Genomic DNA, 13,244 nt, shown 5'->3' with positions numbered 1-13,244 from the left:
ATAGACTGTGAGCATGGCGGGGAGGGGAGGGGGGTCTGTCACAGGTTGGTGCGGGGGGTGTCGGTCTGCGGGGGGGGGGTCTGTCACAGGTTGGTGCGGGGTGTGATGGGGGGGTCGGAGCTCTGTTGTTGGAGGGAAGTGATGTCAGGATGTGGGCGGAACTGCTCTGCTGCTTATTGTTCTGTGCTTGTTAGAAGGAAAAGAAGAGAGAGAGGAAAGTGCCGCCGACTGTTTAATAAAGTTTAAACTTCTGAACGCTACAAGAAGAAGAAGAAGAAGAAGCAGAAGAAGAAGAGGAGGAGAGGAAGACAGGAGGGCTGGATGATTGGCAGGTGGATATGAGGACGTAGGTGACTCCTCTCTTTGTGTAGCAGACTGTGTGTTACAGACGGGTGGACGAGCTGATGGAGGCCGCTCGGTGTGTGTGTGTGTGTGTCTTGGTACGGTGTGTGTGTTGTTGTGAAACTCGGAGTGTGTTCACATACCTCAGGGGTTTATATTAAACTGATTATCTGCTCTCAGCTGCCTCTTAAAGGGTGTGTGTGTGTGTGTGTGTGTGTGTGTGTGTGTGTGTGTGTGTGTGTGTGTGTGTGTGTGTGTGTGTGTGTGTGTGTGTGTGTGTGTGTGTGTGTGTGTGTGTGTGTGTGTGTGTGTGTGTGTGTGTGTGTGTGTGTGTGTGTGTGTGTGTGTGTGTGTGTGTGTGTGTGTGTGTGTGTGTGTGTGTGTGTGTGTGTGTGTGTGTGTGTGTGTTGGATAAAGCTTTTATTTAACTAAAAACAAACATGTTTTAAAGTCTCCAGGTGTGAACAGTCTGAGGTTTGTTTGGGATTAAACCAGAAGAACACCTGAAACAAACAGCTGAACGTCATGATCTCAATTGTATGTTTTTAAGCCAGGTTAGTCCCAATGAGATCAAACAACTCTTAAAGGGAAAGAGGACAGCAACACAAAACAGTCTGTAACTCCTCCTCCTTCAAACAGTTGTTTCAAAGTCGAACTAATAGAACAACAAATGCCAACATGGAGGATGGCGTCCACAGAGCGCCCCGCTCGCCTGTTTTCAGCACGTTGTAACTTTGTCAGCGGGTCGAGGTGAGAAGTGTGTACGTCTTTACAGCGCTAGTTCACACAGCAGCCTTGAGATACAAAGCAGCCAGTTAGCCCGTCTCTGTACTGTTTGATACAACAACTGAGAGGAAGAGGTGAAGAGGTGATGTCACAGTGATGAAGTAAAGTCGATGATGTCACAGTTTTGATGATGTCACAGTCATGTTGTCGTCGATGATGATGACATGCACTGTGTCTCTGTGTGACAGTCCGCCTGTTTGTCTGCGCTGAGGTTTGGCGGTCTTCCTGCTGTGACCTCACTTCCTGCAGCCTGGCTGGTTTGTACGGACCTCGACCACGTCGTCCAATCAGAACTCACCCTGCTGTCACGTGATAAATTATGTAGAAAACCCAACCCAATGAATCTGTTAAAGAAACCGTTCACCCTCCAAACAAGAAAAATAAACAGGAAGTAAACAACAAACAAACAGGAAGTGGCTTATACTCGGTCCTGTCGACAGTGTGAGCTTATGTTTGTGTATTAAGATGCTCTGATTGTTTGTTGTGATTTGATGATAAAAAAAAAAACTGGATTCTGAAAGACTAACTGCTGAGAATCACACGGAGACCCTCGGTACGTTCTGATCTGTAACGTTCTGTGAATCCGATTTTCTGAAATGAATCAGTGAAGTGATTCGCTCACTGATCCAACCTGTTTGTGGCGAGTTGTCTAAAACACATTTGAGAGATTTAGTTTCTGTCTCGGTGTTTCAGGTTTCTCATAAAGTCACCGTTTAGACGATAAACCTTCGGATGGCGGGGAAGAACTTGGTGGTGAACTGTGCCTTTAAATACTGTAGCACTAACAACTCTGTATTCACTGAAATCAAACCGGTATCCTCCCTGAGAGCCGACTGACGAGTCCTCATCGATCTCTGGTCTTCTTCTTCTTTTGTGGTGTGCAGCGAGTCGGCGTGTCGCTTCTACAGCCATCAGATGAAGGGGAAGCACCTCGCCATCAAGAAGATGAACGAGATCCAGAAGAACATCGACGGCTGGGAGGGGAAGGACATCGGCCAGTGCTGCAACGAGTTCATCATGGAGGGAACGCTGACGCGGGTCGGCGCCAAACACGAGCGCCACATCTTCCTGTTCGACGGCCTCATGATCTGCTGCAAGTCCAACCACGGCCCGCCGCGGTTGCCGGGCGCCAGCTCCACGGCGGAGTACCGGCTCAAAGAGAAGTTCTTCATGCGCAAAGTCCAAATCAACGACAAGGACGACAAGGAGGGAGAGTACCGTCACGCCTTCGAGATCATCCTGAAGGACGGGAACAGCGTGGTGTTCGCCGCCAAGTCCGCCGAGGAGAAGAACGGCTGGATGGCGGCGCTGATCTCGCTGCAGTACCGCAGCACGCTGGAACGCATGCTGGACTCAGCCATGCTGCAGGAGGAGAAGGAGGAGCAGATGAGGCTGCCGGGAGCAGAACTGTACCGGTTCACTGAACCGGACTCGGAGGAGAACGTCGTGTTTGAGGAGAACGTTCAGTCCAAGTCTGGGATCCCCATCATCAAAGCCGGGACGGTCCTGAAGCTGATCGAGAGGCTCACCTTCCACATGTACGCAGGTAAGATACCATGTCACTCAGGTGAGATTACACAGGTGCTCTAACCAAGACCAGGTACAGGTCGAGGAGTTGAAATGTCGGGATGTTTGGTAGTTTCTGTCGTCTGTGTTTGATTAACTTTTTGTACTTCCTGTTTCCTCAGATCCAAACTTTGTCCGAACATTTCTGACCACCTTCAGGTCGTTCTGTAAACCTCAGGAGCTGCTGGACCTGCTCATTGAGAGGTGAGCTCACCTGTCTTCATCACAGTGACCAATCACATCGGGATCTCAGGTTTCAGGTGTGCTCTCAGGTTATATAGGTTTCATCTTGTGTTTGTGGTTTTGTGCAGGTTTGACATCCCGGAGCCGCGGCCCAGCGAGGCGGATCAGATGGAGGGCGGAGAGCAACCGCCGAGCGCTGAACTGAAACGTTTCCGTAAAGAATTTGTTCAACCCGTCCAGCTCAGGTAAGGGATCCCCCCCCCCCGCTGGACACTCAGAGACACTGCAGGTGTGCAGCAGAACCAGCACCTGTTGTCAGAGTCTCAGGAGTCTTCTTATTGCTTAAAGTGAAATGAAACATGATGACATCATCGTGATGTCATCATGTCCTCCTGGTTGTTTTTTTTTTTTAAATCTCTTTGTCAATACATTTCGTTTACCATCAGACTCAGTGTGATGTCATGATGAAGATAACCTTTAGACATGTGACCTGTTATAACTCCTCCCCCTCCTGTAGAGTGCTCAACGTGTGTCGCCACTGGGTGGAGCATCACTTCTACGACTTCGAGAGAGACGCTCACCTGCTAAGACAACTGGAGGAGTTCATCGCCTCCGTTAGAGGTACGCACCTGTCTGAACACCTGTCTGAACCTGCGTGAACACCTGTCTGAACCTGCGTGAACACCTGCGTGAACACCTGCGTGAACACCTGCGTGAACACCGGTCTGAACACCTGTGGGAACGCCTGTCTGAACACCTGCATGAACACCTGTCTGAACACCCGTGTTAACATCTGTGATAACACCCGTGTTTTTTAATGTTATGTATTAAACTCATCTCTCACCTGTTACAGGTAAAGCGATGAGGAAATGGGTGGAATCCATCACCAAGATCATCCAGAGAAAAAAGCAGGTTCAGGTGAGCGTGCCCAGTCACAGCATCACCTTCCAGAACTCTCCTCCTCCCATCGAATGGCACATCTGCAAACCGGGTAACACCGAACCGTTCGACCTCATGACGCTGCACCCCATCGAGATCGCACGCCAGCTTACCCTTCTGGAGTCTGACTTTTACAGGTAAAAATCCTCAACAACACCTGCATGACACCTGCACAACACCTGTTCAATACCTGCACAACACCTGTCTAACATCTGTACTATACCTATACCTACCTGTACCTGTCTCTCAGCTTACTTACCTGTCTCTCACCTGTACCTGTCTCTCACCTGTCTTACCTGTCTCTCACCTTTCTAACTTGTGTCTTACCTGTCTTTCACCTGTCTCTCACCTGTCTAACTTGTGTCCCACCTGTCTAACTTGTGTCTCACCTGTCTCTCACCTGTCTAACTTGTGTCTCACCTGTCTCTCACCTGTCTAACTTTTGTCTCACCTGACTCTCATTTGTCTAACTTGTGTCTTACCTGTCTCTCGTTTGTCTGACTTGTGTCTCACCTGTGTCTCATTTGTCTAACTTGTGTCTCACCTGTCTCTCATTTGTCTAACTTGTGTCTCACCTGTCTCTCATTTGTCTAACTTGTGTCTTACCTGTCTCTCATTTGTCTAACTTGTGTCTCACCTGTCTCTCACCTGTCTAACTTGTGTCTCACCTGTCTCTCATTTGTCTTACTTGTGTCTCAGCTGTCTCTCATTTGTCTAACTTGTGTCTCAGCTGTCTCTCATTTGTCTATATTGTGTCTCACCTGTCTCTCACCTGTCTCACCTGTCTCTCATTTGTCTAACTTGTGTCTCACCTGTCTCTCATTTGTCTAACTTGTGTCTCACCTGTCTCTCATTTGTCTAACTTGTGTCTCAGCTGTCTCTCATTTGTCTAACTTGTGTCTCACCTGTCTCTCATTTGTCTAACTTGTGTCTCAGCTGTCTCTCATCTGTCTAACTTATGTCTCACCTGTCTCTCATTTGTCTAACTTGTGTCTCGCCTCTCTCTCATTTGTCTAACTTGTGTCTCAGCTGTCTCTCATTTGTCTAACTTGTGTCTCGCCTGTCTGTCATTTGTCTAACTTGTGTCTCAGCTGTCTCTCATTTGTCTAACTTGTGTCTCACCTGTCTCTCATTTGTCTAACTTGTGTCTCGCCTGTCTGTCATTTGTCTAACTTGTGTCTCAGCTGTCTCTCATTTGTCTAACTTGTGTCTCAGCTGTCTCTCATTTGTCTTACTTGTGTCTCAGCTGTCTCTCATTTGTCTAACTTGTGTCTCAGCTGTCTCTCATTTGTCTATATTGTGTCTCACCTGTCTCTCACCTGTCTCACCTGTCTCTCATTTGTCTAACTTGTGTCTCAGCTGTCTCTCATTTGTCTAACTTGTGTCTCACCTGTCTCTCATTTGTCTAACTTGTGTCTCAGCTGTCTGTCATTTGTCTAACTTGTGTCTCAGCTGTCTCTCATTTGTCTAACTTGTGTCTCAGCTGTCTCTCATTTGTCTAACTTGTGTCTCAGCTGTCTCTCATTTGTCTAACTTGTGTCTCAGCTGTCTCTCATTTGTCTATATTGTGTCTCACCTGTCTCTCACCTGTCTCACCTGTCTCACCTGTCTCTCATTTGTCTAACTTGTGTCTCAGCTGTCTCTCATTTGTCTAACTTGTGTCTCACCTGTCTCTCATTTGTCTAACTTGTGTCTCAGCTGTCTCTCATTTGTCTATATTGTGTCTCACCTGTCTCACCTGTCTCTCATTTGTCTAACTTGTGTCTCACCTGTCTCTCATTTGTCTCACCTGTCTGTCATTTGTCTAACTTGTGTCTCAGCTGTCTCTCATTTGTCTATATTGTGTCTCACCTGTCTCTCACCTGTCTCACCTGTCTCTCATTTGTCTAACTTGTGTCTCAGCTGTCTCTCATTTGTCTAACTTGTGTCTCACCTGTCTCTCATTTGTCTAACTTGTGTCTCAGCTGTCTCTCATTTGTCTATATTGTGTCTCACCTGTCTCTCACCTGTCTCACCTGTCTCACCTGTCTCTCATTTGTCTAACTTGTGTCTCACCTGTCTCTCATTTGTCTCACCTGTCTGTCATTTGTCTAACTTGTGTCTCAGCTGTCTCTCATTTGTCTAACTTGTGTCTCACCTGTCTCTCATTTGTCTAACTTGTGTCTCAGCTGTCTCTCATTTGTCTATATTGTGTCTCACCTGTCTCTCACCTGTCTCACCTGTCTCACCTGTCTCTCATTTGTCTAACTTGTGTCTCAGCTGTCTCTCATTTGTCTAACTTGTGTCTCACCTGTCTCTCATTTGTCTAACTTGTGTCTCAGCTGTCTCTCATTTGTCTATATTGTGTCTCACCTGTCTCACCTGTCTCTCATTTGTCTAACTTGTGTCTCACCTGTCTCTCATTTGTCTCACCTGTCTGTCATTTGTCTAACTTGTGTCTCGCCTGTCTCTCATTTGTCTCACCTGTCTCTCATTTGTCTAACTTGTGTCTCAGCTGTCTCTCATTTGTCTAACTTGTGTCTCACCTGTCTCTCATTTGTCTAACTTGTGTCTCAGCTGTCTCTCATCTGTCTCTCATTTGTCTAACTTGTGTCTCGCCTCTCTCTCATTTGTCTAACTTGTGTCTCAGCTGTCTCTCATTTGTCTAACTTGTGTCTCGCCTGTCTGTCATTTGTCTAACTTGTGTCTCAGCTGTCTCTCATTTGTCTAACTTGTGTCTCACCTGTCTCTCATTTGTCTAACTTGTGTCTCAGCTGTCTCTCATTTGTCTATATTGTGTCTCACCTGTCTCACCTGTCTTTCATTTGTCTAACTTGTGTCTCACCTGTCTCTCATTTGTCTCACCTGTCTGTCATTTGTCTAACTTGTGTCTCGCCTGTCTCTCATTTGTCTCACCTGTCTGTCATTTGTCTAACTTGTGTCTCACCTGTCTCTCATTTGTCTCACCTGTCTGTCATTTGTCGAACTTGTGTCTCACCTGTCTCTCACCTGTCTTACCTGCAGGGCGGTGCAGCCCTCAGAGCTGGTCGGTAGTGTTTGGACCAAAGAGGACAAAGAGCTCCACTCACCGAACCTGCTGAGGATGATTCGACACACCACCAACCTTACACTGTGGTTTGAAAAGTATGACATCACTGTGTGTGTGGGGAAGACAGCTGCTGTTTCAGATGATCCCAGCTAACTGTGTGTGTGTGTGTGTGTGTGTGTGTGTGTGTGTGTGTGTGTGTGTGTGTGTGTGTGTGTGTGTGTGTGTGTGTGTGTGTGTGTGTGTGTGTGTGTGTGTGTGTGTGTGTGTGTGTGTGTGTGTGTGTGTGTGTGTGTGTGTGTGTGTGTGTGTGTGTGTGTGTGTGTGTGTGTGTGTGTGTGTGTGTGTGTGTGTGTGTGTGTGTGTGTGTGTGTGTGTGTGTGTGTGTGTGTGTGTGTGTGTGTGTGTGTGTGTGTGTGTGTGTGTGTGTGTGTGTGTGTGTGTGTGTGTGTGTGTGTGTGTGTGTGTGTTCAGGTGTATTGTTGAAACAGAGAACCTGGAGGAGCGCGTGTCCGTCGTGTCTCGGATCATAGAGATCCTTCAGGTGTTTCAAGAACTAAACAACTTTAACGGCGTCCTGGAGGTCGTCAGCGCCATGAACTCGTCTCCGGTCTACAGACTGGACCACACCTTTGAGGTAACACCCCCGTGTGACATCATCAGATCCCACCTGCAGCTCCAGGTTGTGGTTTAATCTTTTTTTTTTTTGTTGTTTCAGCAAATCCCGAGTCGTCAGAGGAAGATCTTAGAGGAGGCCCACGAGCTCAGCGAGGACCACTATAAGAAATATCTCGCCAAACTGCGCTCCATCAACCCCCCCTGTGTGCCCTTCTTTGGTACGCTCCGTCTCTGTTAGCTCCCACAGGTGTGAACAATGTAGGCTCACCGGCTAACTCTGAGCTCTGTGTCTCACAGGTATCTACCTGACCAACATCCTGAAGACGGAGGAAGGAAACCCCGACTTCCTGCGGCGGCACGGCAAAGACCTGATCAACTTCAGCAAGAGGAGGAAGGTGGCCGAGATCACCGGGGAGATCCAGCAGTACCAGAACCAGCCGTACTGTCTACGGGGGGAGAGCGACATCAGGGTGAGTCGCGCAGTGACATCACTTCCTGTTTTTGTAGCGCCGTGTGATGTCACGGGCTGACATTTGTTCCTCTCTCCTCTCTCCTTCTCCTCTCCTGTCTCCTCCTCCTCTCCTGTCTCGTCTCGTCTCCTCTCCTCCTCCTCTCTCCTCCTCCCCTCACCTCCCCTCCCCTCTCCTCTCTTCCTCCTCTCTCTTCCTCTTCCTCCTCCTCTCCTCTCCCCTCCTCCTCTCTCCTCTCTCTTCCTCCTGCTCTCCCTCTCCTCTCCTCTCCTCTTCCTCCTCTCTCTTCCTCTTCCTCCTCCTCTCCTCTCCTCTCTCCTCTCTCCTCCTCCTCTCCTGTCTCTTCTCCTCTCCTCTCCTCTCCTCTCCTCTCCTCTCCTCTCCTCTCCTCTCCTCTCCTCTCCTCTCTCCTCCTCCTCTCCTGTCTCCTCTCCTCCTCCTCTCCTCTCCTCTCTCCTCCTCCTCTCCTCTCTCCTCTCCTCTCCTCTCCTCTCCTCTCTCTGGAGCAGAAGTTCTTCGAGAACCTCAACCCGATGGAGGACATGTCCGAGAAGGACTTTGCAGATCACCTGTTCAACAAATCTCTGGAGATCGAACCTCGAAACGCCCGCTCTTTGCCTCGCTTTGTGAGTGTCACCATGGTTACCATTGATATTTGTCGATATTTAATATTTGTTTGGTCAGAGCCACCGTACCTGCACAGGTGTAAAGCCCTGCTGTGCCTCCAGAGGGAGCTGTGTGTCTGATATATGTTCTCTGTGTGCTGATCACCTGGTAACCAGTTTAAAACGTGTCCACCTGTGTCCAGGCCAAGAAGTACTCCTGTCCTCTCAAGTCTCCGGGGATCCGCCCTTCTTCGGCGAGGCCCGGCACCATGCGTCACCCGACGCCGCTGCAGAACGAGCCCAGGAAGATCAGCTACAGCCGCATACCTGACAGTGAGGCGGAGGGCGTGGCCGTCTCAGCCCCCAACTCCCCACGCACACCGCTGACTCCGCCCCCAGCCTCCGCCGCCTCCAGCTCAACAGACGTAGGCAGTGTGTTCGATTCCCCACAGGGTCCCAGCAGCCCCTTCCATTCCAGTAAGCCCCGCCCACAGGCGCACTCTTGCTAACACACACACACTAACAGCTCACACTAACCTTCATGTTTGATCGGTGAGTCACTGTATTAAACTGTGACATCATCACAGGTGTTTGATGACCTCTGACCTGTGATCAATGAGTTCATGGTCATACTCCTTCACTTACTTTAGAACTCCAAATGAAACTAACATGTCGACATCTGTGAGACTCCTCCTCTCTCCTTCACATCCGCCTCCTCTCTCACCTCCTCTCTCACCTCCTCTATCCTCTCTCCTCTTCACTCAGTTCTGTCCCACTCCTCCTCCCTCTTCTGCTCCTCTCCTCCTCGCCTCCCTCTTGTTTCTCCACCTCCTCTCTCCTCTTCAGTCCAGGGCCCTTTCTGAATATCCACAGTTCAGTAGTCAGTACTTTTCAGTAGGAGGACATTCATTCATAGTCATTCAGTGGTCATTTTTTGGGTCCACCTCAGTATACTGAACATATCAGTATGGATACTAACTTCCTGGTTTCATGCAGTATGGATCGGATGCGTGCTTTCAGGAAATGAATTGTATTTTACCCACAATGCAGTGCAAAATTAAACGTAAATCGTCACTTCACGTCCGCCTCCAAATCAAAACAAACGAGCGTGGATTAATTGAATCAATTTTTAATCTAGAGTTAAAGTCCCGACTGAAATCACTACTTTAAATTAACAGAAAATATAACAAATATCTGCATTATTATAAAACCTTTCTCCCTCTATTTAAATAATGATTTAACTATTTAAATAAAGATTTCACTATTTAAATAAAGATTTCACTATTTAAATAATGATTATTTAAATAAAGATTTCACTATTTAAATAATGATTATTTAAATAAAGATTTCACTATTTAAATAATGATTATTTAAATAAAGATTTCACTATTTAAATAATGAGTTCACTATTTAAATAAAATTTAACTATTTAAATAAAGATTTCCCTATTTAAATAATGATTTCACTATTTAAATAATGATTTAACTATTTAAATAATGATTTAACTATTTAAATAAAGATTTCACTATTTAAATAAAATTTAACTATTTAAATAATGATTTCACTATTTAAATAAAGATTTCACTATTTAAATAATGAGTTCACTATTTAAATAATGATTTAACTATTTAAATAATGATTTAACTATTTAAATAATGATTTAACTATTTAAATAATGAGTTCACTATTTAAATAATGAGTTCACTATTTAAGTAATGATTTAACTATTTAAATAAAGATAACTGTATGTTATTTAGTTATTTAATCTTTTACTTGATTTACATTGTGATATTGTTTGTTGTTTACCTGACTGTATATGAGCATTACTCTTCTTGAATGAAGATAAACAAAAAAACAAAAAACAAACGGGTGAATGCGGCCGGTTCGGGAAACGTAAATGACGTCACTTCCTTACTGAATGAATCAGAAGAAGTAGGAACAAATATCTGCCTACTGAATAGTAGGTACTAACAGTATACAGCAGATAGTAGGTACTAAACAGTATACAGCAGATAGTAGGTACTAAACAGTATACAGCAGATAGTAGGTACTAAACAGTATACAGCAGATAGTAGGTACTAAACAGTATACAGCAGATAGTAGGTACTAAACAGTATACAGCAGATAGTAGGTACTAACAGTATACAGCAGATAGTAGGTACTAACAGTATACAGCAGATAGTAGGTACTAAACAGTAAACAGCAGATAGTAGGTACTAAACAGTATACAGCAGGTAGTAGGTACTAACAGTATACAGCAGATAGTAGGTACTAAACAGTAAACAGCAGATAGTAGGTACTAAACAGTAAACAGCAGGTAGTAGGTACTAACAGTATACAGCAGATAGTAGGTACTAAACAGTAAACAGCAGGTAGTAGGTACTAACAGTATACAGCAGATAGTAGGTACTAAACAGTAAACAGCAGGTAGTAGGTACTAAACAGTATACAGCAGGTAGTAGGTACTAACAGTATACAGCAGATAGTAGGTACTAAACAGTAAACAGCAGGTAGTAGGTACTAACAGTATACAGCAGATAGTAGGTACTAAACAGTAAACAGCAGATAGTAGGTACTAAACAGTAAACAGCAGATAGTAGGTACTAAACAGTATACAGCAGATAGTAGGTACTAAACAGTATACAGCAGATAGTAGGTACTAAACAGTATACAGCAGGTAGTAGGTACTAAACAGTAAACAGCAGGTAGTAGGTACTAAACAGTAAACAGCAGGTAGTAGGTACTAAACAGTAAACAGCAGGTAGTAGGTACTAAACAGTAAACAGCAGGTAGTAGGTACTAAACAGTAAACAGCAGGTAGTAGGTACTAAACAGTAAACAGCAGATAGTAGGTACTAACAGTAAACAGCAGGTAGTAGGTACTAAACAGTAAACAGCAGGTAGTAGGTACTAACAGTAAACAGCAGATAGTAGGTACTAAACAGTAAACAGCAGATAGTAGGTACTAAACAGTAAACAGCAGATAGTAGGTACTAAACAGTAAACAGCAGATAGTAGGTACTAAACAGTAAACAGCAGGTAGTAGGTACTAAACAGTAAACAGCAGGTAGTAGGTACTAAACAGTAAACAGCAGATAGTAGGTACTAAACAGTAAACAGCAGATAGTAGGTACTAAACAGTAAACAGCAGATAGTAGGTACTAAACAGTAAACAGCAGGTAGTAGGTACTAAACAGTAAACAGCAGGTAGTAGGTACTAAACAGTAAACAGCAGGTAGTAGGTACTAAACAGTAAACAGCAGGTAGTAGGTACTAAACAGTAAACAGCAGGTAGTAGGTACTAAACAGTAAACAGCAGGTAGTAGGTACTAAACAGTAAACAGCAGGTAGTAGGTACTAAACAGTAAACAGCAGATAGTAGGTACTAAACAGTAAACAGCAGGTAGTAGGTACTAAACAGTAAACAGCAGGTAGTAGGTACTAAACAGTAAACAGCAGATAGTAGGTACAGGAGTACTCTCTTCTCCTCCTCTCTCTTCTCCTCTCCTCCTCTCCTGTCTCCTCTCGTCTCCCTCCTGTCTCCTCTCGTCTCCCTCCTCTCTCCTGTCTCCTCGCTTCCTCTCCTTCTCTTCACTCCTCCTCTTCTCTCCTCCTCTCCTTGCTCCTATCTCCTCTCCTCTCCTCTCCTCTCCTCTCTCCTCTCCTCCTCCTTTCCTCTCTCCTCTCCTGTCTCCTCTCCTCCTATGCTCTCTCCTCTCCTCTCTCCTCTCCTCCTCCTTTCCTCTCTCCTCTCCTGTCTCCTCTCCTCCTATGCTCTCTCCTCTCTCCTTTCCTCTCCTCTCCTCTCCTCTCTCCTCCTCACAGTGTTTTCTCCTCTTCACTCTGCAGCCTGCGACAGTATCTTCTCTGTGGTCTCTCTGCCTCACGGTCCACGTTAGTATGACCCTCCTGACTCTCCGTACATCACCTTCATCACTCACCTGTCTGACCTTCATCACTCACCTGTGTCACCTTCATCACTCACCTGTCTGACCTTCATCACTCACCTGTGTCACCTTCATCACTCACCTGTCTCACCTTCACTCACCTGTCCCACCTTCATCACTCACCTGTCCCACCTTCATCACTCACCTGTCAAGCCTTCATCACTCACCTGTCTCACCTGTCTCACCTTCACTCACCTGTCTCACCTTCATCACTCACCTGTCTCACCTTCACTCACCTGTCTCACCTTCATCACTCTCCTGTCTCACCTTCACTCACCTGTCTCACCTTCATCACTCACCTGTCCCACCTTCATCACTCACCTGTCCCACCTTCATCACTCACCTGTCCCACCTTCATCACTCACCTGTCAAGCCTTCATCACTCACCTGTCTCACCTTCACTCACCTGTCTCACCTTCATCACTCACCTGTCTCACCTTCACCACTCACCTTCACTCACCTGTCTCACCTTCACTCACCTGTCTCACCTTCATCACTCACCTGTCTCACCTTCACTCACCTGTCTCACCTTCATCACTCACCTGTCTCACCTTCATCACTCACCTGTCTCACCTTCACTCACCTGTCTCACCTTCATCACTCTCCTGTCTCACCTTCACTCACCTGTCTCACCTTCATCACTGACCTTCTCCACAGGCATCTCACTCACCTGTCTCACCTTTCTTACTCAAACCTTCATCGCACACTGACCAGACAAACGTACGAGACACATGTTCAGCTCTTATTTTTGTTTGTCTCCATG

The 13,244-nt window shown here is 46.0% G+C and overlaps 1 protein-coding gene and 1 long non-coding RNA gene across 4 annotated transcripts in view; one reads left to right on the top strand and one right to left on the bottom strand.

Annotated features, from left to right (window-relative positions):
* The window catches only part of LOC110001378 (son of sevenless homolog 1), a 31,509-nt gene that overhangs the window by 16,676 nt on the left and 1,589 nt on the right, over positions 1 to 13,244 (top strand). For 2 of the 3 annotated variants that reach the window (XM_065960662.1, XM_065960665.1), the window contains exons 10-21: positions 2,013 to 2,674; positions 2,817 to 2,898; positions 3,006 to 3,122; positions 3,395 to 3,498; positions 3,731 to 3,953; positions 6,820 to 6,939; positions 7,316 to 7,478; positions 7,560 to 7,677; positions 7,757 to 7,929; positions 8,439 to 8,555; positions 8,738 to 9,011; positions 12,384 to 12,428. In XM_065960662.1, coding sequence (XP_065816734.1) covers positions 2,013 to 2,674; positions 2,817 to 2,898; positions 3,006 to 3,122; positions 3,395 to 3,498; positions 3,731 to 3,953; positions 6,820 to 6,939; positions 7,316 to 7,478; positions 7,560 to 7,677; positions 7,757 to 7,929; positions 8,439 to 8,555; positions 8,738 to 9,011; positions 12,384 to 12,428 — 2,198 coding nt within the window. The remainder of the gene's footprint in view (positions 1 to 2,012; positions 2,675 to 2,816; positions 2,899 to 3,005; positions 3,123 to 3,394; positions 3,499 to 3,730; positions 3,954 to 6,819; positions 6,940 to 7,315; positions 7,479 to 7,559; positions 7,678 to 7,756; positions 7,930 to 8,438; positions 8,556 to 8,737; positions 9,012 to 12,383; positions 12,429 to 13,244) is intronic. The other variant, XM_065960664.1, reaches the window with a different exon arrangement.
* LOC136180539 (uncharacterized) lies at positions 10,282 to 10,730 on the bottom strand. The gene is made up of 2 exons (XR_010667166.1): positions 10,614 to 10,730; positions 10,282 to 10,528 (listed from the first exon to the last, which is right to left on the bottom strand). It is a non-coding gene; the product is annotated as an uncharacterized lncRNA (long non-coding RNA).

This window comes from Labrus bergylta, chromosome 1, assembly GCF_963930695.1.
Source record: "Labrus bergylta chromosome 1, fLabBer1.1, whole genome shotgun sequence".
NCBI lineage: Eukaryota > Metazoa > Chordata > Actinopteri > Labriformes > Labridae > Labrus > Labrus bergylta.
Note: the sequence above shows the minus strand (reverse complement) of the source record. Positions and strands in the feature narration are given on the sequence as shown.